Source organism: Channa argus, chromosome 5, assembly GCF_033026475.1.
Source record: "Channa argus isolate prfri chromosome 5, Channa argus male v1.0, whole genome shotgun sequence".
Lineage (NCBI taxonomy): Eukaryota > Metazoa > Chordata > Actinopteri > Anabantiformes > Channidae > Channa > Channa argus.
In genome coordinates, this window is record NC_090201.1 from 20,270,984 (window position 1) to 20,297,766 (window position 26,783).

Sequence of the window (26,783 nt, forward strand, 5' to 3'; positions counted from 1 at the left end):
AGAATAATGGAGCACCATTCAAGATCACCAGCTCCCTTACAGTTGTCACATTATGTGCGATCACTGAATGGCCACTCAATTTGGTGTAGCAAATCAGCCACTGATTCAAATGGCTGAATACTCAGTATGTAGAAAAATATCACCAATAAATGATATATATATGTGCAAATGCCAGTGTATTTACTCCAGTAATAAAACTATTCACTATTTAAGTGAATGAAGCGGTCATAGCTGTAAAAGTTGCTCTTGAACTGTTTTCTCTGGTGATTGGACACCCCCCAGAGCAGTTCCAATACCACGGACATTCCCTCAACCAACTGTCTGAGAAGGAATTATTTCCGCAAGCTCCAAGCTCGCTAATGGGCAGGAGGAGGGTGAGATTAGAAGTCCTCTCCCGATCGGCTGAAATACAATAGGTTAAACCACCTGCTGGCCTGAAGAGCTTTTCTTTAACTGTTGTTGTAGTTGTCCTTTCTTGAGATCATGAGGCCAGAGACATACTTAATGTTAACGTTAAATGTTTATTGTTATCCATCTTTTGTTGTGAATATTTATTGAGTATTTATTTAGTGTTCCCCTCATCATTTCGTGTTTCACTTCTGTCTTTTTTATTTCTGTCTCACTCCTTTCACTTTACCCACTCTCTGTTTCTGATCTGCTGTCTTTCTGTTTAACCTCTGTGCATCTTTCACAACAACCAAAGGCCGTAGTTATCCACCCCCACCCGCAGCTGCTTTCCAGTGTTTGTCAGAAGTATTAGGGGTTTGTTGCCTCATTGGATAGAATTAATTGATTAATACTTTTATCCAATTAGTGCTCCCTCATGCAATTAATCAGCTGGCTGAGGTTAGGGCTGCTCCATCAGTCGGACTAAAAGCACACAGATGCTTTGGGTCTGGTGTGTGATGAACAATGACCTCTCTCCTTCCTCTCTTTTCTATTTTCCACATATCTGGTTTCCTGTCCTTTTTTCACTATTCTTCCATCACTCTCCAGCTCACAGCACAGTGTTAGAAATCTTGCTGAACATAAGAATCACTGGTGGAAAGCTATTTCCTCCAGATAATCCTAACAAAACCAACACATTATGGGTTTTTTGACAGAATATAAAAGAGAAAGAAAAAGAGAAAGGAAAGGTTAACAGAAAGTTGGTGGCGGGGGACTTTATGAATACTGTTCACAAATTGCAGTATATCGTATTCAGCAAATGCATGGTATAGGTAGTAATTAAAAATGTATTTTTAACAGCTGAAAAATTAGTCATTTTAAACCCTCACTTAGTGTGATGCTCAGACGGTTTTTCGGATAAGCCGAAAGGGTGAAAAAAATGATAATGTCCACATAAATTGCAATGTTAATAACAGCAGATATTATTTCTGTCTTACAGGGTCATCCCTTTTCTGCCTTTGAATCACAGATGGAGTCGTCATGATGGCCAAAGAAGTACTGCAGTACCTTTTGAAGAATTCACTTTCCAAACCTCTGGATTGTTTTGGAAAAAAAGCCATTGAAGATCAAACAAAATCACCAACAGTAAAATCCGTTGGCCTTTCTCTGTTCAAGGATTCTGCTTCAGGAGGCAAAACCAGGCATGACTACAACTGGAATACAGAAGACTTTTCTTTGTGGAAAACTTCAATAGAAAAACTTCTGGACAGCCTAGTGTAAAACAATCTGAAACACACACCAATCGTTTGAAGTGACATGGCTAAAAGTGAAATTGGAAGCACTGCAAGCAAACGACAAAGTCAACAATGGGTAGAAACCATCAGTCTTCAGAGGTGTGATCCTGGATGTCACTGAATCCCCAATTCCCCTAGTTCGTGCACTGATCAGTGAGTCTGTCAAGCAAAGTCTGTTGTTTTTTGCCTTCAGAATCATCTTGGAAGTGATTTTCTAGGAATTGTTTCAATACTTTTGGTCCTACCTAAAAAATAGCAGAAATTCTGTATGATTCGCCAGATACTATAAATGTATCAGAATGACTGACCATCTGACCATGTTACAATACAAACAGGCCCTCTGCAGGTGGTAGGAATCTAATACACTCTATGACTTGCCTTGTACTCAGCAGATGACTTCAAATTGATTTGTGATCCCATGGATTAACTTTCAAGTTCTCACACAGAAACCTTTGTAGTTTACCCTGCAACTGAAAAACTCTTCCTCTCTGCATGTGTCTTTGATATTACATGTAGAGCCAAGTTGGATAACTGTTTTTTTATTATTTTTTTTTTCACTTTTTGTTTTCTTCAGTTCTTTTAATCGAAATGGCTCCTTTGTGGACAGCAGGAGCTTGGACCCTGTTGGCAGCATTGGGTCTTCTTAGCTGCTGTAGTTTTGGCTGGTGTGAGGCCTCCAGGACTAGTAGTTCAACCTCAGGAGAGAGTAGTAAGGACCAAGGACCCTCGTCACTGGAACGAGTTAAGAGAGGATGGGTGTGGAACCAGTTCTTTGTGGTGGAGGAGTACACAGGCACAGAGCCACTGTACGTAGGAAAGGTAAGATATTAAAGCATATTATTTAAATATTTAATGAGTGTTGATTCACTGCTGGTGCTTAAAAAAATACGATTCAGCAAACACTAGCACAGACATTACTCTGGATGATTCTTAAAGGAATTCTCTATGACATTTTCCAAGTTGTAATAAAATGATTGTGGATTTCAGCATGTTTAGGCATCAAAATACATATAAGTCCAGAAAATTTCCTTCATTTTGAAAAATGTTCTTGTCCTTGAGGAGCAAAGTAAATAGGCCAATAGATATATAACAACACAAACAGGCTTCCAAGGACAGACATCCATTTACTTTACAAGTGAATTTAATGTTTGCAGATGCTACACAGATTCTTGTCAACACAATTTTTAAACTTACTCACACAAAATCTCCAAAGTGAGGATGCAGTTGCTGAAATTTGTACAGCTACATAGTTCTCCATTGTGATTGTCTGCTGCGTAGCGTATATTTTTTATCAACTGAACCCTTTAAGAAGGTTAGACAGAGAGACACACAGTGTCTAAACATGAAGCGATTCAGCCACCTTTTGAATGTCACACAAAACAAGAGACTCCTATTTTAATGAATCAAGCTTTCGACACTGCCTGCGTGTCAGCCTCATGTCACTTACAGGGATGGACAAAGCCCGAAGCATATCTTTATGGTCTTTTCAGGTGCTGCTTATGCTATGCCTCCCGCAGGGACACAGCATTTGTCATATTATGTTATGGCAGTTTTGCATAGTACATTTGTCTGTTGTTTCATAAACTGACAGTTCCTGATAAATAAGCATGATGTAATGTTACATTTTATATAGAAAACAATATTTCACTCATCAGATAAAAACTGGGATTACAGCTTTGCTTTGAGAAAGAAAAGTCAATGTGTAAATTCAATTGCATTAAGACTAATCTAACAAAGAAAAAAGTGCTCTGTATTGCTAATGTCATAAAAGCAACTATTTTATTACTGAATTAGCTAATAGTGCTGCCAACGTTTCACTGACTGCATGATCTCAGGAACACAACTTCAGCTGAACCACCCTGCCAAACTAATTGGTAAGGGGCTTCACACATATGTAGAACAGTTACAAAATTAAAAGAACACAGCAAAGTTATCTCATTAAAATTAAATACACAAGATCAGGCAAAGTTCTCAGATAATAGTATGTTTTGACAAGAGATTCAAAAGAGGTTAGTGACTCTGCTGACTTTATTTTTTTCTCAGATGGTTTATTCCAGAGCTTTGGGTGTCTAACTGCAAACACTCTATCACTAGGGTTTTCAGCAGCACCTCAGGGATAGATAAAAAGCCTCTGTTGGACCATCTTAAACTACGTACAGGCTCATATGGAACTAAGAGGTCAGATGCATAGCTTCGGGAGGGCTTTAAAAGTCAAAAGTAAGATCATAAAATCAATTGTAAAACAACCTGGGTGCCAGTGTAAGGAGCCCAAAACAAGTGTGATGTGATTGCTTCTCCTCCCTTTCGCTCTTTCTACCTTCATTTTAAAAAGTTGATCTACCTTCATTTTGCTATTTAGATCTCTCACTTGTTTGTCTTTAATTACATTGTTAAGTTAAAAAAGTAAAAATGGGATAAAAACCTTTCGCAGTCGGCATCACTTTCAACTAAATGGCCCGGAGAGGTCAGGTTTTGATTAACATCCTTGAATAAATCTCTTGGGTTGTGTTTATGGGCAGCGACAGGATCAGAGGGGTATTGTGTTCAACAGTATTCAAAAATGTAGCGTAGTAGCAACGTCTTCATGTCTTGCTAATGGACATAATCTAGCCCTGATATCTTCCATATTTACTCTGCTTTCCTACAATTCAGTCTTACAGCCTCTAGTGCAGATGCACATGTATCATTGAAGTGTTGAACAGTCTCATCATCATATGTGACGAGATTCATCCACCTTGATTCAACACTGCAAAAGTAAAGGAGAATGGAGATACTGTATTGACTGGCTATTAAAAAGATCATGTCTCACAGAATTAAAAAAAAAAAGTATGTGTTGTAAATTTAGATTAAACATAATACATTAGATCAAATACATAAGATCAAAGACGAAATAAGGACTAAGTCCAAGATATGGACATGTTTATCTGCGGAACCCTAAACATGTTGTACAAGATTGAAAGGCATCATTTAAACCAGGTGGCGTATTGGTCACCCCTGATTTAGACTAATAAAATCATTAGCATTGGTTGCATAAACTATATGGAAGTATAAATCACGAGCCATCATCCCATTGTCATACTTAACAATGTCAGCAATACAGACTAGGTTAGTACAAAAAAGTTACATTTAAGTTTGTTTCATTGCTCTGCTAGGTTTTTACCAACATGAAATAACACAGCCCTTGAGGTTCCATGAAGTTACTCATTTAACAAAAAGAAGAGATAAAGTCCCAGTGGTTTTCTGCAAAGAGGGAGCTTTGAAAGCTGCTATATCACCAGCAGACAAGCAATAAAACTCTTTCCCCTGCAAAGAAACTGCCCATTAAAAAAAAAACTGTTCTATTCTGAACCCCTGCTATGTCTCCATTATATTGTCCACATATAATGTATGTTCCTTCACAATCCTTCAGTCAGTTTGTCATTAACATTGCATTTACATGTTTTTTGCTCAAGCAGTGTAACCTTCAAACTCTGATCTGTGGTGTGACATTATTGTCCTTTTCAATAGTGTAACACTTGTCGAGGACACGATGTGAGGAGGATTATTGCTGGCCTCGCATTTTAGTTAAAAACAAAACTGAAGAATTCGGTGCATAGTTTTTAATTTATTGTGGCTTTATGACATCAATCCAGGGTCACACAGGATCACAACTACAATACTTCATACCTATATTTGGTTGAATGTCCCTTAGTTTTAACTAGCAAATGCATTTGGTAGCTCACAATGAGCTTCTGGTTGGAGATTTGGTAAAGAATTATTAACGTTGTAGGTTTTCTGAAAAAGACCTGACTTTTAAACACACTCCAGTGGTGTCCAAGTATCAACTGTCCAGCTGATGAGCTGATGGCTTGAGGTTATGTTTTAAACTCTGAGGTAATTCTCCTTTTTTAATATTCAGTCCCCTCTGTGCCATGCACCAGGTGGACTGGCAGCAAAACAGCCCTAATGATGCTACTACCACTGTGGTTAACAGTAGCAGCAGTGTTCTTGGGTTTCAATAACTTTCCTTTACACTTCCAAACACACACGTGTTCACTTTGGCCACACAGCTCAATCTTTGTGTAATCTGACCTTAAAACGCCGCCTTGATGTGGTCATCTTAAAACTTTATTTAAGCTTTGAGGTGTCTGTTTTGAAGCAGCAGCTTCTTTTTTGGACTCCAGCTTTTTTGGCAATGTAAACTCACTTGACAGTGACACTTTTTCAGTTCAAGGCAGCCTGTGTCATGATAGTTTAGCTCCTAGGTTGTTCCTGACTAACTGAACCAATAACCTCTTGGCTGAGTGAGACAGTTTGGGTCTTCTCACAGTATTTATATACAGTTGTTTGAGCTGATCATCCTGGAATCTGCAGATCTTTAGAACCGTCTCCAAGAGACAGTCCTGTAAATCTGTCATCTTTTTTTCAGATCTGCACTGAGCTCTTTGGATTTTCCCATTGTACTGTGTGTTGGTCAGATCAATGAGTGCTGTCAAACAAGTTCTTTTCATGTTCACACACAGCTGTAGTCAATCATGATCACTACCAGGACGTTAACAGGCCTTTTTCTTAGCTAATATAAAGACATTAAATTAATAATTCAAGCCGGCGTGTGTGCATTTTTGACCCTGCATGCTTAATTTTGCTCCTGTGTTGATGTCTGAAAGCCCCAAATGAATTAATCAATTTGCAGCTATTTATTTTGTTATTTTTAGAATTGTTTGTTCTCCAATCATTCTGTCCCAGCCAAAAAAATTATCTTGCAATGTCAGTCATGTCCATGAATAGATTACGTAAACTTTTGATCACAAGTTATTTGGTTTTATACATGCTTTCCATTGCTAGATGTATTGCTTTATTCATTCAGCAGATGACACAGTCACTGGGAACATAATCTATCCACTGCATTATGTTCCATCCCAAAAATGTAAATCTTTCCTGATGTAAACTAACAGAACAGCTCATTGGTAAATGTATAGCCCAACTAGTTTAGCTTTACCATAGTTCCTTGACCTTAAAGTTTTTCTGCTCTAGGGTCAATAGTTCCTGATAACTCAGAAAGTATAGGCAGAGTTGACAGTCCAGAAAGTTTGTTGCTGATCAAACACAAGCCTTAAGGCTGCTACAAGTTATGTAGAGCTTCATTCACAGGCCACATGCTATTGAGCAAGCTGTACAAAACCTTAAAATCTTATTCTTAACACATACCAAGCAATAAACACCGAGCGTTATCATAGCTACTTTCAAGGAATGTCCCCCAGCATTTCTTACGTGTTATTGTAATTAAAACAAGTCTGTTTTGTCGCATGTTAAACATACTGTTTATATGGTGTAAAACCACAATCGTCCTAGTGTAGCTCTTGTAGCTCCTTAGATCCTGGAACTCTTAGGTAACAAACCAGCATTACTCAGTGATGACAGCCTCAGCAGTGCCCTTCTCTTTGATGTTGAGGACAATGTCTTGGCAGTAGAAATCAAATTACTAAATGTTTTTTTTTCCTAATGTAATTACAGATAATGAATATATGTCAAATCAGATCTGTTTGCTGTCATCTGTAAATCTGGGGGATAATTTAGCCTCTTTTTTTTACATCCCATTCATCAGCTGTTTCTCATATGATGCTCAGCACGTTGATGGAAGAGGACAACATGTACGTTTCGATTGCCTTACAAGGGACATGATATGAAAAGACAGAATATTAACGCAGACAGCATGACACTCAACAGTGAGTCACACACATCAATCATGGGATTCCTTTGTTTTAAATCGTTTAGGCATGGCAGTTGACTAGATAATATTGCATCTGCATATATTGATCTCTCTATTTTTACAAATGAATGAAGATGTTCTCCTCAGCAGTGCCGGGTGTTAGAGTAATTATCCTTTAGTCATTATTTGTCTGGCATTGTGGCTGTGCTGCATTCCTGTTGGCAAGACCAATAACAAGGCAAACCGCTAGCGCTGTCTGTCTGCTGGGAGGCAGAGAGAGAGAGTGAAATTGAGTGATATATGGAATGAAGAAATGAAGAGACGGAAGGCTGCAAACAAAGCCTGAGAATGAAGAGGCTCCATACACTGGCTTGTGATTCATTATAGGAGACGGTGCCAGGGAAAGCAGAAAACTGATATACTGTAGGAAGGTTGCAGGGAGCTTGAGGGAGTGACACAGCAGGGGGGGAGCAGAAAGATTTTGCTAATAAAATTATCTAAAGTTATTAGACTTCATGTGACTAGGTCACTGGCCAGTGCTATCAGTGATATTAATGGTGTGTGTGAGACTGTCTTTGTGTGTGTGTAACTCTGTCACACACTGATGGACTCTGCTGGATGTTTGGTACCAACACTTTCATTTGAGCAGTAGAGGATTAAAGCCAAGCCGTATACCCCTGTACTGGATATTTGCAACAAGCTTTTTTTTTTTACTTATTACTTTACTTCAACTACACAAACTTGCCAAGCTTGCTCGGTCTCACACTGGCTGCCACTACTCTGTTAATGGAATCAGATTCACTAATAAAATGGTCGCTCACATGACATTAAACTGGCAGCTTCGGTCAGTACATTTAGATAATGAATCCTTGTGGACTTAAATGATCTGACAACTATATATTTTCTTGCCAACAACTTTAAAAAAATGTGTTTGGATAAAAGGCAACACACTGGACGTGTACTTTTGAGACAGGCTGAGCTGCTGTTGAGCCCAGATAATCCTAAATGGCTGTTGTTAAAGGTGGTAAAATGACACATTCTTCTTCCCCTTAGCCATGTTTCTTTCTCCTCTATTTTGGCAAAAGCTGTCAGAAATAAATCCACTTCTGTGTCTGTGTGTGTGTGTGTGTGTGTGTGTGTGTGTGTGTGTGTGAGAGAGAGAGAGAGAGAGAGAGAGAGATGACAGCAAAAGAGATGAAGTATATGTCTGACATGCTCATGCTTTTATATTTCTATAACATATATAGTTCAAAGGTCTGGAGTGCAGTTTCACTGTGTTTTCTTATATTTCCAGCTCTCTGATCTTTATGGATGTTTCTGGTATTGGCTTTCTTATCTTGTCTCCTGAACAGTGAAAAACGTGCTTCTACAGTACATATCCAAGGTGCTTCTTTGTCCCTTTTTGTCCCTTGGCACTCAACTTGAAGCCAAATAAAACAGATGGCCTCATCTTTTTTGTGCACCAAAATTGCTACGTCCTTCTAAAAAAATATTAGCTTGATTTATTGCATCTCATGTTGTTTGGTTCTAGTTTTGGCTGCAGTAGGTTTTGTGACAGTTTGGTTCTATGGCATAAGCCTCAGTGAGTTGTAAGTTTATGTACATTTTTATTGGCTATCTTAAGATAAGATGATGTCAGATAAGGTAAGATGTACCTTATAAATTTCTGTAGATATTCCCCTCAGGGAAAAGTGTCTTGGTCTCAGTGTTGCTGCATTACATTATCTCCAAATCGCCTTTAAAGAATTTTTTTTAATCATTCGTGACTTAGAAAACACACAATAAAACCAATGAAATTCATAAAGCTAATACTATGTATGATAAACAAAAAAATGCGCTAGTTTAGCAAGTTGTCAGACAATATTACAATATACTAAAATATTACACACACCAATGTAAACCCTGGTATAAAGAGTTCTAGCAGTATATCATTTGAGAAGTGCTGTTTAACATATTAATAGACGAAGGAGCAAATGAGTTGTATCTTGTTTTCTGACATAGTAAAATTTAGAATTTTCCATCCATTTAATATATTTCTGGTTCATTACAGGCTTTTGGAAGTTAAATGTGATTTGGTGGGGCATAAAGTTACTGCTGTGAGTCTTTATGAATGAAAGGGAAATGGGTTTTGGACACAGTCAATCAGACCAAAAAAACAAAAAAACAAAAATATGCACTATCCTTGTTATAAAAATTCCCATGGTTGTTATGATCCAAGCTATAATTAGTCAAATCTGGGTCCAATTGTGACAACAGCAGAAGGCTGCCATCAGAAAGAAACGAAACGGTTTAAGATTGGAGCGAGGAAATTTGACATGGTCTTTTAGGGAACCATAATTCCCATTTTGCAGGTCAAGGAAGCATTTTGTTTGCTGTGACCTGACAGCTTTTTAAAGATCTGTTAGAAATGTTACTGCCATCTTACTTTGTGTTGCTCTTTTCTCTCTGATCTCTCTACTTCAGGAAGTCTGCATCCCATCCTGCGCCACCCCAGCTGCAGCACCCCTCTCATTGTAATTTGTCTTCTCCTCCATCTCCTCCTTCTTTCCTTCTCCTCTTTTACCCCCCCCCCCCCCCCTCTCTCTTTTTTTTTTTTTTTCACTATGTCACCATTTACCTTCTTTGCTATTCTGTGGCTGCATTTCCCATGGCCTGTACCCTTCCCTTCCTGTAGCTTTTTCACCTAGGCTGTCTCTGATACAGTCACCTTGTTAACACTTTGAAGCTGTTAAGATCAGAGAGCTTGACAAGCTGCAGTGAAATGTGGCAGGCCTACTCCTGATTACACAGACTTAAATATAAGACCTCCAATTTGCTCTTGCTTTGAAACTCTCAATAATTGAAGGATTCAGTGCAGTCCATGTTCTGCTACAGTAGCTGTATCTCAATTCGGAGGCTGCATGTTTCGAAGGCTGAATTAAAGACCAGTTGCATCACACCGCCACGACAGGGCTGTCCCACTTCAAAGTCTCCTTCAACTACGGCCGACAAACGCAGCACATGGTAACTACCTGGCAATGAAGGTTCCAAAAGATACCTCATTCAAGACCCAGCATATCCCCAGTCCTTAGTGCGAATAACGTATTTACGGTACATTAGTCGCAAACTGCTAACAAAACAAAGGGGCAAGCTTTCGCAAATGTGGTAAATGTGTGACAACAGCCAGACAGCTGCTAGCTCAACCACTTTGCTGCCCACATACAACCATGAACAGCAAGTGATCTAAATAGGAAATTGTCCCTGGACCAGACTGTCTCAGTTTGGTTCAGCCTTCATTTTCTACTTGGAGTGTGGACGCAACATACTTGCATAGACTGTGTAGAGCGCATCCTCCAAAGGATGCAGCCCCCAAATTCAGACATAGCTTGTAATTTGTAAAATTCTGCTCCACAAACGTCTTTTTCTATTCTGTTCTGTTTTACTTTCAAGCTTTGCAGTAGTACTGTACATATGCAACCAAATTTTATTATTCATTTTTCTCTTTTTTTAGACCAAATTATCACAAACCAGTCTGTCACAAAGTTTGAGTTTTTACACACTTCTAAAGAGCTGACTACCAAATTAAAAGACACTTTCTGTATCTGCCTGTGAGTCATGCATCATGCCCCTTAGCAGGTTAGCCTACAGTGACAGCTAGACATTTTGCTATGACCCAAAGGTAACCCTGACAGGCCATCACCAACCTCACCCTCTCCTAAGTCACCCTACAGCCATCCACTGTAAACCCTAAGAAATTTCTAATCACAACTTGCATAAACTTTTACTTAAATCCAAATACTGATTCAGAATAATTTCTAAAGTATAGTGAGAAATCACTTTTGTAAGTTCAGGTCAGTTTAATTTAGGTAGATATTTTTCATCAGTCATATTACATCATACACCACTATCTTCCTCTGCCGTGTGTGTGTTATCAGTTGCTGTAATCTTTTTTATTGAACTTTTTTACACGTCAGCCTTGAAGCACTTTCTTTTTAGTCAGAAAAGCCACATTCTTGTTCTGTGCTTAAATGCTTTCCAAAGATCAGTTGAAGTGACTTTCTTCCTTTGCATAGGCATATACTGTTGTGTTATTTGTGCTTGAAAAGGCTAATCAATTTTTTAAATTAAAACTCTGCATAGTTTTGTAAAGTGAAAAAAGAATTCAACATTTGTATCGTTTAACAACCAACATACACTGCAGTATATCTGCAGCATTACAACGTAGTACACTACTCCAAAAAATGTTCTCTGCAAAGTTTCACTTCATGCAGGCTTAAAAGATGGTTATACAATGTTTCCTCATAAACAGGCTCATTTGTAGTGGTCCGCTTGAATTTAGCCCATAACAATAGATTCCAATTGTGATTTATTGTCACTGTGGAAAAGAAAAAATGTCACATAGCAATAGAAATTTCACAATCTAAAAAATTTCCTGCAGCATAATCTATTTCTCTGCCGTCCATCCGTGTGCTCAGTATGTCACACACAGTCATGGTTGTGTTATGTCTTACTTGTGGAAGTGAATTATGCTACTGGAAGTGCTTCCTAGGGTCTTTTGTGCATTTTGATAGATTTTCCCTGCTGAAAATGGGTCACTAGTAGAATCTGTTGAGTTCTGTGCCTGAACTCAAGCTGATCGAAGCTGCTGTTCTCTGTCATAGATTGACGCACAAAGGTTTTATGGTTACATTTCTGGGCTGCAAAGGAAGTGTTGGATCAGCAAATGTTTGGTTTTTTTGTGCAGTGACAATATAACATTCATGGTGTTTTGGGTCAACGCCTGTCTGTTTTTAGTGCTTATACTGTTCAGTATAAGGCCAATTATATCAAGCACAAATGCCAAAGCATCAATATGTTAAAAATACTGACAGTACAATATTTATAACATGAGGAAGTGGCATGCCCTATCACGCAAAGAGTTCAGACTGATGCATCTAGATTTAACCGGTGAATCAGTTATATTTCATGTTTACGCTCCAGATAGAGGACAGTGTTTTTCTGTTCTTTTATTTATTTATTTATTTTATTGCATCCCGCTTCTTTTTTTTTTTTTTTTTTTTTTTTACATGTAGACTTGTTAAGGACACATTTGCACTCCTGTTTTTTTTTTTTTTTTTGCTAAGTGAGTGATGTCCTGGCTCTGACCTTTAGTTTGCAGAGAACAACTTAGCTAAGCATAGTGTATGTGTTTTTTAAGCTGGCAACTTGAATCAGTTGAGTAAAGATAGACTGACAGACAGATGGGTGTATCCAGCCTAAGGGGGGAGAAGTAGCATCATCCTAGCAGAATAAACTTACTGTGTATGTGTTTTCCAGTCCCTCCAGGATTTTGCAGACCTTTTTGTGATTGTTGTGCCCTCAAAATTGCGATGCATGTTGCAGTGATTCTGTCATGTTTTAAATTGCAAGAATGTGCAGTATTCACAGGACCTTGGTGGTGGAATTAATTGTTGCGATTGCAACATGCAAATGTCTGGATGGACTGGTTTTCTTTGCGTGTACAGATGTGGTGACTGTAAGTGTTGGTAACAGCTGCATCTATTTGTCCCTCTTGTGCCACGGAATGACATGTGATGTACAGTATATGGTCTGTTTAGTCTGTATATGTGCGCACAAACATACAGTAGGTAGGAACTTGCATGTATGGCGCCAACATTTATGCAATTAAATTCGGACATTCTGAAAAGATTTCACAGACATCATTGTCTGAAGAATCTAAGTTTGGAGTACATTCTGTAGAGAGTGTGTGGGGAAGGATACTCTGTGGCATGACTATGTGCACTCATTGGATAAGCCTCATAGTATGGACCAATGAATCCTCTTTATTATAACTGAAATATTGATAGCACCAAAGTACCTGGCAGTATACTTTCTCTGCCTCTTCATTTATTTGTCTTCAGGATGATTCAGATGGGCGAGGAAAGGCAAAAACCGAGGGGAAAATGGATGAGGGTAGCAATATCAAGGCAGAGGCTTGCATTATTCCACGGTTTTACAACAAATACTTAATGAAAACCCCCGTGAGGGTTTTAGGAGCCTGTATTTAATTAAGCCTTTATAAAATATTAACTAGGGACACCAGGGCGATTTCCCCTCTCCTTTGGTCTGCTCACTAGATCGCAGTTACACTGCATAGACAGCTCTGAATTATAATTTCAGATGGAAGGTGAGAGAGGGAGGGAGAATGTGAATGAGGCCTAGTGCTCACTAAAGAGCCAAAGGGGAGTTTGGATGTGGGACTGGTGCTGTCCTATTGGTGCCCCCAAAATGTCTTCTAACATCACTAGGGGGAAACTATAGGTCTGATTTATTGGGGCTCTTTTAAGTTCACTTTTCAGTCTCGGCGCCTCAATGTCTCAACCTTTAACAAGCTTTGAAATGCCTTTGATCTCCTAATTTGGGCGTTACATCCTGTGAAGGGCACAATGTGTAAAAAGATGTAAATCATTGCTAGAGCTGGGGTGTCTTTTTTCCCCATGGTAACAGACATGTCTGGCCTATAGGGACCGCAGTGAACGTCTTAAATGGAGGGTGCTAGCAGGGAATAAGATAAGAAAAAAATTATAATATCTTTTTGTCATGGCTGATGACCAGATGTCATTTTCTGACAACTATCTATTGCATAAACCTACAGCACTTATGTTAGCTAAACAGTTTTCTTATATTTTAATATGTGTGGCAGGTAATCTCAACGTAAAGGTTCACATGGCTCAGATGTCATCACGTGATCTACAGCGTGTGTAGAATTGTGGTCATGAGATAACAATGAGAGGAGCATTAAAAACCTCAATCTAGGTTCGACAACAACCTTTGGCACCAGATTCCTTCATCTCTCTTTAGCAATCTACTGACTCCCGCTCAATATCCATTTCCCGGGTGATACAGGTACTTCTTTAGGTCTGCACATTTAAAGCGCCATTTTTCTTTACTCCTTAGTCATTCAACCTTTAAATGTAATGTACCCGCACTAAATACAGGTACCATGTGGCTATAATGTAAGACAATGCTGAAATCTACAGCATAAACCACCGGCCGTGGTGGGAAAGATAAGTCTTTCTCCATCAATTAAACTTTTTTATCCTGTACAATGTGAAAGATGAAACACTACCATAAAAGAAGTGTGAATCTTGTACTTGTACTTGCACACCATCAAATCAGGCTCCTAAAACAGCCAGAAGGATTTTCTCTGTCTTTATGAGCTTCTCATCATTACTTTATATAACAGTCATACGTCTTGGCTGTTAAACAGTTGATTCAGTCCAAGTTTCTTTTGTAAAAAGGGACAGCTATTAATGCAAAACATGTTACACTAGAAGTTTCATAGCTGGACTGACTTAAATCTACAATATGCAGTTTAAACTAGCAGTAGCATGAGTTGCTTCACTTCTTACGGTATATATGAAAAACTTTGAACTCTATAGATAGGCTTGAAGAATCTTGCTAGCCCAGCAACAGACAAACAATTCAGAATTCTTTTTGGGCAGACGTAGCTCAGTTGGTAAGGCAGTCATCCATAGGGTCAATGGTTCGATCCCCGGTCCCGGTTAGTCTTCTTGGGCAACACAATGAACCCCAAGTTGTTCCTATCAGGTCAGGTGAGCACCTTACATGGCAGTCACTGCCATCAGTGTGTGAATGGGTGAATAAGAATCATTCATTCAACATTGTAAAGTGCTTTGGATAAAAGCACTGTATAACCATTTACCATCTTTTACAGAAACTGATAGTCTCACCTTAACTGTTTCAAATATGTAAATATCTAGTTCTTGATTATTATGATTATAAAACCCATGTTTTTCCAATTTACAATCCAGAAAAAAGCTTTGTCTTGGACTGGGTTTTTATATAAAAAATGTGTTCCAATTTACAGATCCATACAGACTCGGATGAAGGTGAGGGCAACATCAAGTACACTATATCTGGTGAGGGAGCAGGCTCAATCTTCATCATCAATGAGCTTACCGGAGACATCCATGCCACAGAGAGACTAGACCGTGAAGAGAAGGCTTTTTACACCCTTCGAGCTCAGGCCCGGGACCGGCTCTCCAATGATCCTCTGGAACCAGAGTCAGAATTTGTCATCAAGGTCCAAGACATCAATGACAGTGAGCCCAAGTTCTTGGAGGGCCCCTATATTGGCAGTGTGGCGGAGCTGTCACCCATAGGTAAGGCAAGAAACATGTAGTGTAGTCATACAGGGACCGTCTGGATATTGGTTTGAGGCTTTCAGCTCATGATAGCCCAAAGGTGCACACACTGAAAAGAATTACCAGTTATATTACAGCTATTTCTATGATGCATAAGTAGGATCTGTAACATAATTTTTTGTCCTGGGCTCAGGGGAAGGCATAAAGTGCCAAGAAGTGCAATATGCTAAAATTCTCCCCCATTGTGGAGATGGAAATAGGTAGTAGACAGAAGATAAAAACTAGAAAAAAAGATGTGGAGTCAGTGAATTCACTGTAGATGAGATGTAAGTAGAATGGTGACATAGTCATTTGAAAATGATTCTCTGCACAGATTTTTTTGAGCTATGACCCGTAGATAGTGTGGGAATGAGAAGGAAAATGAAAGAGACAATACAGTCGTATGAGGAATGGAGAGGTTGACGAATAGCATTACTCCTAGATGGGCTTTGTGCCTGTGTCATAGAATATTGTTTGGGAGCGAATGATAAAGGGGTGGAATAAGGGGAAAAGAGAAACAGAGAAGAGGTGCTTCAAAGGAGCACATAATGGTGAGAGTACACCACATTTCCAGGAAGACTGTTGACACTGAAACCTCAGTGCTTTTAATCTTGACAAGCGTGTTTTTTTTGTGAGCAACAGTATTAGTGATGCTACATGCCTGCTTAAAATTCTCAGCAAAATCAAAGAGACAGGTGAATGGGGGTGTCAGGACCTTAATTAACATGGTATTAATGTTGAAGACAAAGCTGATGTTTAATAAACAAAATTCTGTTTAGCTGCCAAACAATATCACTACACTGTGTGCTCACAATGTGTTGTGTGATATCAGGATGCGTGTGTGTGTGTGTGTGTGTGTTTATGCGTAAATATGCTGTAGAGGAGTGGTTGCTTCTTGTTTGAGTGACTCCAGGAGTGGAGCAAAATGGCATGGAGTTCTGTTCAAGCCTGATTGGAATTAATTCCCGCTTCCTCAGCATGATCCAAACCATGGGCATTTGTGCCTACACTGCTCTCTAAAACTGAAGAAGGTTTGTGTACATGTGGGTGTGAGAGAGACGTGGCGAGAGAGTGAGGAACAGAGCAATTGACAGGTACAGTAGCAAGAAAGAGGAGACATTAAGCCAATGGAAATGATGCAGAGTTTTAGAAAATGAGAAAATGATGCATGACCTTGGGCAGCAAGAGAGCTATTATCTCCTCAAGAAAAGGAGCACAGGAGTCATACAGAGGCTTAGTTAATGTTAGTTAATGTAATCTTAATAATCACGACCCCTCCACTTTGGCTGCTCCCCTTTATTCAACCCTGTCGCACCTCAGTCAAATTACACAGTAAATGAGTGTGCAGTTCATGTTTTAAACATCATTGTGGAGCACTAGCCCTAATGAGGTAACAAATGCTGCTTAGTCATGGGTTTTTCTGCCCTGTCGCTGTTTGTCTTCCTTCCAGCATTCTCCCGTTGAACATCATCTAAGTCTAGTAGTATTTTTTGGAATGTGAGTGAGAAGGACAAAAATTCTGGATGGACCAGCTTGACTGTCACTGTCACTTGCCTTGAATGCTTATGACATAATTACAACATCCACGGTTTGAGTCGGTGGGCCACGGTTGCATGCCCATACCCTTCTCTTTCTTCCCATCACTGGTCAGACTGTTACAATGGGTAACATGGTCCTCAACTATGGTGAACGGGCCCTCATATACACCATCCTGCTGCTGTAAATACTATGACCAGCACCAAATGTGTTTTATTCCAAAACTATTTGCAAACATTACAGTGCCTGCCATTTTTAGGGCATCTCTTAGCAGTCAATTGCAGTTTTTAAAAGATTTAGGGAACAAATGGGCTTAGGGCTGAAGGATTGAGTAAGTAAGCCAAAAAGTAAGAGATGTGCTAAAGGTATTGCTTGTTTCAGTCTAATTTTTTGATTAAACAAGAAAAATGCAGAGACAGCTTTATTTTTTAGTTTGTTTTTCTTTTGTTTTTCCAAAGGTTTAATACATACAGCAGTTTGTTCATATGTTTGATATTTCCCTAGTTGTTTTAACACCATCACAATTAGTTTTAATTTGTTCCAGCTGTGAATTGCTTCTCCATATCTTTTGTGCACAGTATTGTTGTATAAGTGTCCACAAAAAAAACCACAGAAATGATGTTCTTTTTACCAGCATGCTGACATCTTTAACAATGCGTACTTAATTTTGTCACTGTTCCTGTGTGAATGCAGTATATACTCTAAACCTCATTAGAATCAGCACTTTTTTATGGAATTTGGACACAGCTCCTGTGATCCAAACCGTGGTTACATTTTATGTCAGATGGAAGCAGGATACAAGCATTAGCCACACCAGCGATATGCTCACTGTGCTGTTTTATTACCAACCATACAGCAAACTGCTTTGAAAAATGTGAAGACATAATAGTAAGAAAGTAATCAGTAGTCAGCTGCCTGAGGCACTTTTATTTTTTTACTAGTCACCCCTGTCATGTCCCCCAGTGCACATCTTTGTCACAGCATTTCAGCCTCCACCCTGCCACTCCCTTGCTGCAAATGCTTCCTATGCGTTTGCCGGCTCAGCATCCACAACCAAAAATAACATTTGTGTACATACTGTGTTTGTTTTTCAAGGTTGGTTAACTCTAAAAAGGAGAGGAGAAGGCAAATAAAATGGAGATGATGAAGTGTTAGGGCCTGAGCTCAATGTTGTCCCGTGGAAAATGTGCGACTAATGGAATTGCAGTCTTAAATCAAATTTGTAGTCCATGGGTCATTGAAGGTTGCTTTGAGAACTGTGCATGTGTTTATGTTGGGACAGCAGAGGGATCATGGATGAAGTTGAAGACTTGCTGTGTCCTCTGATTCATGGTGACAAAGACTGAGACAGATGGATTTAATACTTGGTCGAGGTGGTAGACATCCGTAAGGTTGCCAACAGGAAACCAACCGGAAGCATGGAGAATAGAGCATGTTTCTTACAGTAGTTCTTATGTTTATTAATTACAGCTCAAATATGCTTTTGTATATCTGCTTAAGGGATTTCAAAATAATTATGTAGTGTAAATCAAGCTCAAACCTATGCAAGTAGTGTGGCCTAGAGGCAAGGAGAGTGATAACTGACAGTTTGCTGTCAAATAAGGATCTACTATAGTTTACATGTTATCCCAGGAACCAATGGCACAGTGGTTCTTCACCAAATGTAGATGCATTTTATTACTTTTTTACTATGTATATATTGACACACTGAAGCAGTGACTGCTTCATCTGCATTTATACAGCAGTGAATTAATTGTTTCCCTAATAACATTAACCCTTCAAAAAGGAAGTAGTAAATGCCTCCCACTAATACTACCAGCCTCTGACCTCCACACAGGGTGGCTGCATTACATTTGCCATTATCATAATACACAACCCCAATCTGAAGGCATGCTGCACAGTCTCACATGATCTTCACTTTTATAGTAATGTATTCCCATGATACCCAGCATTGTGCACTGCAGACAAAAAAAATGTATCTGTTTTTTCCAGCTACATATTTGAAATTCTGAGATGGCTTGGAGAGTGGCTTGGACTAAATATCTTACATGCTCAAAGTCAACAAGCTTTGGTATGGGAGCATGCCCTTAAGCTGCACTTTAAAAGTTGTATGTCGACATATGGCTATATATGTACATATGTTATATGAGGATTAAAAAAAAACAGAGCTATTGATGAAAAAAACAATGCAGTTTAATTATTGTTTGTTTTAATGTATTGCTTCAGTAAAAATTAGATAAAGATGCCTTGCATTCTGAAATTTAAAAAAAACTGTGTATTTCATATCTATCTGATTAATGAATGTCTGCTCACAACCCAACAGGTCATCATTCTCTTTATGGCTCATCATCCCTTGTATTTTCTGAATAAAAATTGAGCCATTATTATTGTAAATCACCTGTGATGTTAATGTTGCCTCAGTGCCCATTTGTTAGAGGCACCGATCTGTCCAGTTAAAACACCCATTATTCCATTATAAAATTCCTCTAATTCATCTAAAGAAAAACCCTGTGTCATCCTAAAAGTCGCAATCATATTCACTTAGTTTGGACCCAATAGAGACTTAAGGACATCACTGACCTGGCTAATGAATAGGACACAAATTTCCATAAAACCACCATGTCATCTTTATCCATCCATTCATTATCTGTAACCGCTTATTCAATTCAATTCAATTCAACTTTATTTATATAGCGCCAATTCACAACAAAGTCATCTCAGGGCACTTTACAGAATAAAGTCAAGATTATAAAGATATATAAAGAGAACCCAACAATTCCCCCTGGAGCAAGCCATAGGCAACAGTGGAGAGGAAAAACTCCCTTTAACGGAAGAAACCTCCAGCAGAACCAGGCTCAGGGTGGACGGCCATCTGCCTCGACCGGTTGGGGTGAGTGGAAAGGGGAGAGAGAAAAGAACAGAGCAACAAAAAGCAACAACAAAACATCGGGCAGATTGGTAGGACTAGTAGCTGCACGCTGGAAGACACACAGCTTCAAAGCCAGGGGACACCTGCAGAAAGGGACAGAGAGAGGGGGACAGAGGAGGACAAAGACAACTACGGGAGAGAACACACAGAGTTAATGACATACAGTGGTGACAATTGCGGGGTGAGAGGAGAGGAGAGATGGTCAAGAGGAGGAGAGGAGCTCAGTGCATTGGGGGGTGGGTCCCCCAGCAGTCCAAGCCTATGGCAGCATAACTATAACTAACTATATGCTTTATTAAAAAGGAAGGTTTTAAGCCTAGACTTAAAAGTAGAGAGGGTGTCTGCTTCCCAAATCTGAACTGGGAACTTATCCTGTTTAGGGTCGTGTGTGTGTGATTGGCTGATATCGAAAAATTCTACCAGCCTGGCTGGACAAAGCTGGACTGAAAGACAGCACAGAGGCACTAATCCAAGCAGCACAGGAATAGGCTCTAGGTAAAAGATCATTAGAGGCCAGGGTCTACCATACCAGTCATGGCTCCAGGTGCAGGCTGTGCAAAGATGCCCCTGAGACAATCCAGGACATAGCAGCAGGGTGCAAAATGCTAGGAGGCAGGGCATACATGGAGAGCCATAACCAAGTGTCTTCTTCTTCTTTTCCTTTCGGCTGCTCCCTTTCAGGGTTCGCCACAGCGAATCATGTGCCTCCATCTAACTCTATCCTCTGCATCCTCTTCACTCACACCAACTAACTTCATGTCCTCCCTCACTACATCCATAAATCTCCTCTTTGGTCTTCCTCTAGACCTCCTGCCTGGCAGCTCCAACCTCAGCATCCTTCTACCGATATATTCACAGTTTCTCCTCTGAACATGTCCAAACCACCTCAATCTGGCCTCTCTGACTTTATCTCCAAAACATCTAACATGAGCTGTCCCTCTGATGTACTCATTCCTGATCCTGTCCATCCTCGTCACTCCCAAAGAGAACCTCAACATCTTAAGCTCTGCTACCTCCAGCTCTGCCTCCTGTCTTTTCTTCAGTGCCACTGTCTCTAAGCCGAACAACATTGCTGGTCTCACCACCGTCTTGAACACCTTTCCTTTCATTCTCGCTGATACTCTTTTATCACACAACACACCTGACACTTTTCTCCACCCGTTCCAACCTGCCTGCACTCACCTCTTCACCTCTTTTCCACACTCACCGTTGCTCTGAACCGTTGACCCTAAGTACTTAAAGTCCTGCACCTTCTTCACCTCTGCTCCCTGTAACCTCACCATTCCACCTGGGTCCCTCTCATTGACACACATGTATTCTGTCTTGCTGCGGCTAAGCTTCATTCCTCTGTTTTCCAGAGCAGACCTCCACCTCTCTAGATTTTCCTCCACCTGCTCCCTGCTCTCACTACAAATAACAATGTCATCTGCAAACATCATAGTCCAGGGAGATTCTTGTCTAACCTCATCTGTCAGTCTGTCCATCACCAGAGCAAACAAGAAGGGGCTCAAAGCCGATCCTTGATGCAGACCCACCTCCACCTTAAACTCCTCTGTCACACCTACAGCACACCTCACCACTGTCTTACAGCGCTCATACATGTCCTGCACCACTCTAACATACTTCTCTGCCACTCCAGACGTCCTCATACAATACCACAGCTCCTCTCTCGGCACCCTGTCATACGCTTTTTCTAAATCTACGAAGACACAATGCAACTCCCTATGACCCTCTCTGTACTTCTCCATCAGCGTCCTCAAAGCAAATACTGCATCTGTTGTACTCTTTCTAGGCATGAAACCATATTGCTGCTCACAAATGTTCACCTCTGCCCTTAGCCGAGCTTCCACTACTCTTTCCCACAACTTCATTGTGTGACTCATCAGCTTTATTCCTCTGTAGTTGCCACAGCTCTGCACATCTCCCTTGTTCTTAAAAATTGGTACCAGTACACTTTTCCTCCAGTCCTCTGGCATCCTCTCACTCTCCAAGATCTTGTTAAACAAACTAGTCAAAAACTCTACTGCCACCTCTCCTAGACACTTCCATACCTCCACAGGTATGTCATCAGGACCAACTGCTTTTCCGCTCTTCATCCTCTTCAATGTCCTCCTCACTTCACTCTTACTAATCTTTGCTACTTCCTGCTCCACACCAGTCACCTCTTCTACTCTTCGTTCCCTTTCGTTTTCCTCGTTCATCAACTCTTCAAAGTACTCCTTCCATCTTCCCATCACACTCCTGGCACCTGTCAATACATTTCCATCCTTATCTTTAATCACCCTAACCTGCTGCACATCCTTTCTATCTCTATCTCTTTGTCTTGCCAACCTGTACAAATCCACCTCTCCCTCTTTAGTGCCCAACCTAGCATACAAGTCCTCATATGCTCTTTGTTTGGCCTTTGCCACCTCTATCTTCACCTTACACTGTATCTCCCTGTACTCCTGTCTACTCTCTTCAGTCCTCTCAGTGTCCCACTTCTTCTTAGCTAACCTCTTTCTCTGTATACACTCCTGAACTTCCTCGTTCCACCACCAAGTCTCCTTGTCCGCTTTCCTCTTTCCAGATGACACACCGAGTACCCTCCTACCTGTCTCCCTGATCAAATTAGCTGTAGTAGTCCAGTCATCTGGAAGCACCTCCAAACCACCCAGAGTCTGTCTCAGCTCCTCCCTGAAAACTAAACGACATTCTTCCTTTTTCAACTTCCACCACTTCGTCCTCTGCTCTGCCTTAGTCCTCCTTATCTTCCTCACCACCAGCATCATTTTACACACCACCATCCTGTGTTGTCTGGCTACACTCTCCCCTACCAATGCTTTACAGTCACTGATCTCTTTCAGATTACAACGTCTACACAAGATGTAGTCTACCTGAGTGCTTCTCCCTCCGCTCTTGTACGTCACCCTATGTTCCTGCCTCTTCTGAAAGAAAGTGTTTACTACAGCCATTTCCATCCTCTTTGCAAAGTCAACCACCATCTGACCTTCTGCGTTCCTGTCCTGAACACCAAACCTGCCCATAACAGTCTCATCACCTCTGTTCCCGTCACCTACATGCCCATTGAAATCTGCACCAATGACAACTCTCTCACCTCTGGGGATGCTCTGCATCACTTCATCTAACTCACTCCAGAATTTCTCCTTCTCTTCTAACTCACATCCTACCTGTGGGGCATAACCACTCACAACATTGAACATCACCCCTTCAACTTCCAGCTTCAGACTCATCAACCTGTCTGATACTCTTTTCACCTCTAGAACATTCCTCACAAAATCCTCTTTCAATATAACTCCTACTCCATTTCTCTTCCTATCTGACCCATGGTAAAACAACTTAAACCCTGCTCCTAAGCTTCTAGCCTTGCTACCTTTCCACCTGGTCTCCTGGACACACAGTATGTCCACCTTCCTTCTCTGCATCATGTCGATCAACTCCCTAGCCTTCCCTGTCATAGTACCAACATTCAAAGTCCCTACTGTCAGTCCTAGATTCTTAGCTTTCCTCTTCTCTCTGTGCCTACGAACACACCTTCCTCCTCTTCTTCTTCGTCTTCGACCAACAGTAGTCCAATTTCCACCGGTACCCTGTAGGTCAACAGCACCGGTGGCGGTCGTTGTTAACCCGGGCCCCGACCGATCCGGTATGGAAGTCTTTGTCACGATTCGCATGTTTGATTTGGCATGTGTTTTACGTCGGATGCCCTTCCTGCCACAACCCTCTGCATTTATCCAGACTTGGGACTGGCACAAGAAGACACTGGCTTGTGCCCCCTTGCGGTTGCATTAGCCATAACCAAGTGTACATACAGTCAAAATTGGAAACATTAGCAAAGGTGATTAAGAAAAGAAGAATCTAAGATCCTGTGGGAACTCCAGATTCAGACTGATCACAGCAAGTCATTTTGCATTTTCTTCTTTGCGATCATTTTGTGTCAACTCTTTTCAATAAAAATATAGAGACCAACTTTCGGTCTGACATACAAAAACGTACCTGAAGAATAAGTAAATGTTTATTAATGACATTGACAATGGCATTTACTGTACATTCATAAATATATTTTAGTTTTCAGCAAGACATCCTAGTCTAAAGAAATAGACCTGACAGTTACAGGCATAGTGGAGAAAAGAAGCACGGTCACACTATGGTTTACAGAGCACACTTGTCACTATGGTCAGAGAGAAAAGGGAGCACAAACAGATCACCTAATGGAGCAGAGTCACTTCTGCTAAATAATCGTAACCAGCACACATTTTGAACCTTCCAAAGTGAACCATCCATAAATCCACCTTAATGCCTTTCCGCTCCTCTTTAGTGGGTGTCGTGTAGGAGGTGGTTTCATATTTGCTTCCTTTTCCTGTGTACAGTTTGTCATGTGCTGTATCACAGTCCTGTCATTTGTTGATACATCTAGGGAGAGAAAGGTAGCACTTAGTTTGATGTAGTAGATCTCAAACAAATATTGCATAGAGTTATAAATTGTAACTGTAATCTTAAAATGATAAATTGAATACTTAGAACTGTTATTAATTTTCATTTACGTTTTTATTTATTTATTTATTTATTTATTTATTTATCTCTGCGATTTTTTTCTGTTAAACCCAGAATTACTTTTCACTGATTACTCTCACTGAAATCATGTAATTATTTAGTTTTATATTTGTATTATATATTTTATATTTATATTTACATCCAATACGTTTGCATTACTTGTATGTATCAAGGAAGGGATTATTTCAAAAAATGTTTTGTAGTACTTCTTATGATACTGGGCTTGAATTTTTGCATGCTCTAAGACTCACAGATGCATCACAAATAATTAAGACAAGCAAGATTTGCCTTTAAAATGGTGCTTTCAAGATTGCAAAGCCCACTTTACAGAAAGTAATAAAATATTTGTATAATGAAAACAGTATGTATTAAGACTGTGTTGTTAGCTCAGAGACAAATAATGAGGTGCAATTTGAGGATCAGTCAGTATATTTATTTAAGGAAATGTAATGGGAGTCCCTGTTGAGGCACTGTTGTGAACAACTGTGACTGTAGAATTGAACAGAGATGGGAAAATATTTCTTCCATATTTTTGTGCTGCCTGCAGCCAGTGTGTGTAATAGGACTAATAGATGTTAGCAAGAGTATGAGCATAAATTTACCTTTGTACATCAGCAGCGGCTTTTCCACGGTGTTTACATTGTATGTTAATACCAGGTGGCTTGCGTGGGATGGCATGTTGGGCTCATGTTTGTATCTCATCATTAATATTTGAGTTACATCCATCTCTTTTCCCTCTGGTTTTCCTTAGCCATATGAAGTATTTAAATATTTATGTAGCTTTGAGCTAGGCCTCAAAAGGTTTTAAAAACCCAGAGGCTAAAGTAATGTCAAACTGGTATTCTGCCAGTTTTTGGCAATACTATATATAACTTGGCACCTTCTACAGTTAAGCATGAGCTAGATTGGGCTTTTAGACACATTATCTACACACACATACTGCTGAGACATTGGCAGTGGAACCCCAAGCTAATGTTTATGCTCCACACGCCCAGCTAATATTGAAGTAATAAAGACAGGCCTTTTCCAATTTAAAATCAGTATTACACCGTGTAACAACATGCATACTAAGACATCCGTCACTCTGTTTTATTTATTTAAATATTTTTTCAGAGTATATGCGAGCTGATTTATAAAGTAGCACAGTATGTTGGGTTTGAAACCATTTAGTCACTGAGGCAGAAATCTTTTCCTATCACTTAGGGCAAAGTAAGGGCAAAGGCGAGTGAAAATGTGGCTAGGACGGGCAGTTCTTGGTGGCAGAATCACAACAGGGTGAAACGTTTCCACGGCGCTAATCCTGTGATTGATGTGGTTCCATTAGAGAGGACCTCAGGACCTCTGAATGTCAGGGATGTGGAACAACACGACGTCTGTATCGTAGCCTCTAACCTCAGGTAACACTGACTGACAAGTCACTGTGTCCAAAGAACAACAGGCAGGCAAATTGCAGTCTGATAACAGGCATTAAGCTGACCACTATCCTCAGCTATTATCCACTAATGACACAAGCTGATGTAGTGTAGCATTACAAGCCACAAGGGACAACAGAGTTCACAGTAGTTGCCTTAAACTGGCATTTATCCTGTTGTTTATCAAAGAACAATTCTAATATATAAAGGCTTCTCCAGTTTGCTGAAATTGACAAACCACAAAGCCCACTGAACATAAGAGATATGTTTTGTATGTATACAGGTATAACACAAATGCAGTGCACAAAATACCTGGCATTTGACATCTGTGGTAACAGAAACATATAACAACAGTAGGATAAAACATTAGAGTAAAGCACAATCATCAATTGTTATGTCAATTTTTCAGCATTTTGTTATTAATTGTTTTGGCAAGTAACCTGTACGCACACAGAAATCATAGCTTAAGATAGAGAAATAAAAGGCCTTTGTAGGAATGAAGTTACAGTATAATGGAACAAAAGTCTTTGTGGACAAATTGTTCAAAACAAGCAACACTTATTTCCTTTGATTTTCTATTCCTATTCTTTTCATCTGTCCCTCCCTCTCTGTCTGTCTCAGCATGAGAGAGAAATCCCGCTCTCATTTTGTATGTAATGTGAGAACTCCACAAGGGTATTAAAGTAATAATCACCCACCCTGTTGCTGTGGGCCAGAGAAGTTGCAAATTGCTGCAGTCGCCATTAAGATAGGTGAGGCCCGTCATATTAACAGTGGATGAGACATTTAGAGCAGCAGTATCATGGGAGACACCGA

General features: G+C 40.0%; 1 protein-coding gene across 2 annotated transcripts in view; it reads left to right on the plus strand.

Moving 5' to 3' along the window:
• The window catches only part of LOC137127933 (cadherin-22), a 148,694-nt gene that overhangs the window by 73,840 nt on the left and 48,071 nt on the right, over nucleotides 1–26,783 (plus strand). The window contains exons 3-5 of one of the 2 annotated variants that reach the window (XM_067505504.1): nucleotides 1,388–1,835; nucleotides 2,257–2,501; nucleotides 15,221–15,515. In XM_067505504.1, coding sequence (XP_067361605.1) covers nucleotides 2,271–2,501; nucleotides 15,221–15,515 — 526 coding nt within the window. In that variant the 5' untranslated portion in view covers nucleotides 1,388–1,835; nucleotides 2,257–2,270. Of the gene's footprint in view, nucleotides 1–1,387; nucleotides 1,836–2,256; nucleotides 2,502–15,220; nucleotides 15,516–26,783 lie in introns of those variants that run through there. The other variant, XM_067505506.1, reaches the window with a different exon arrangement.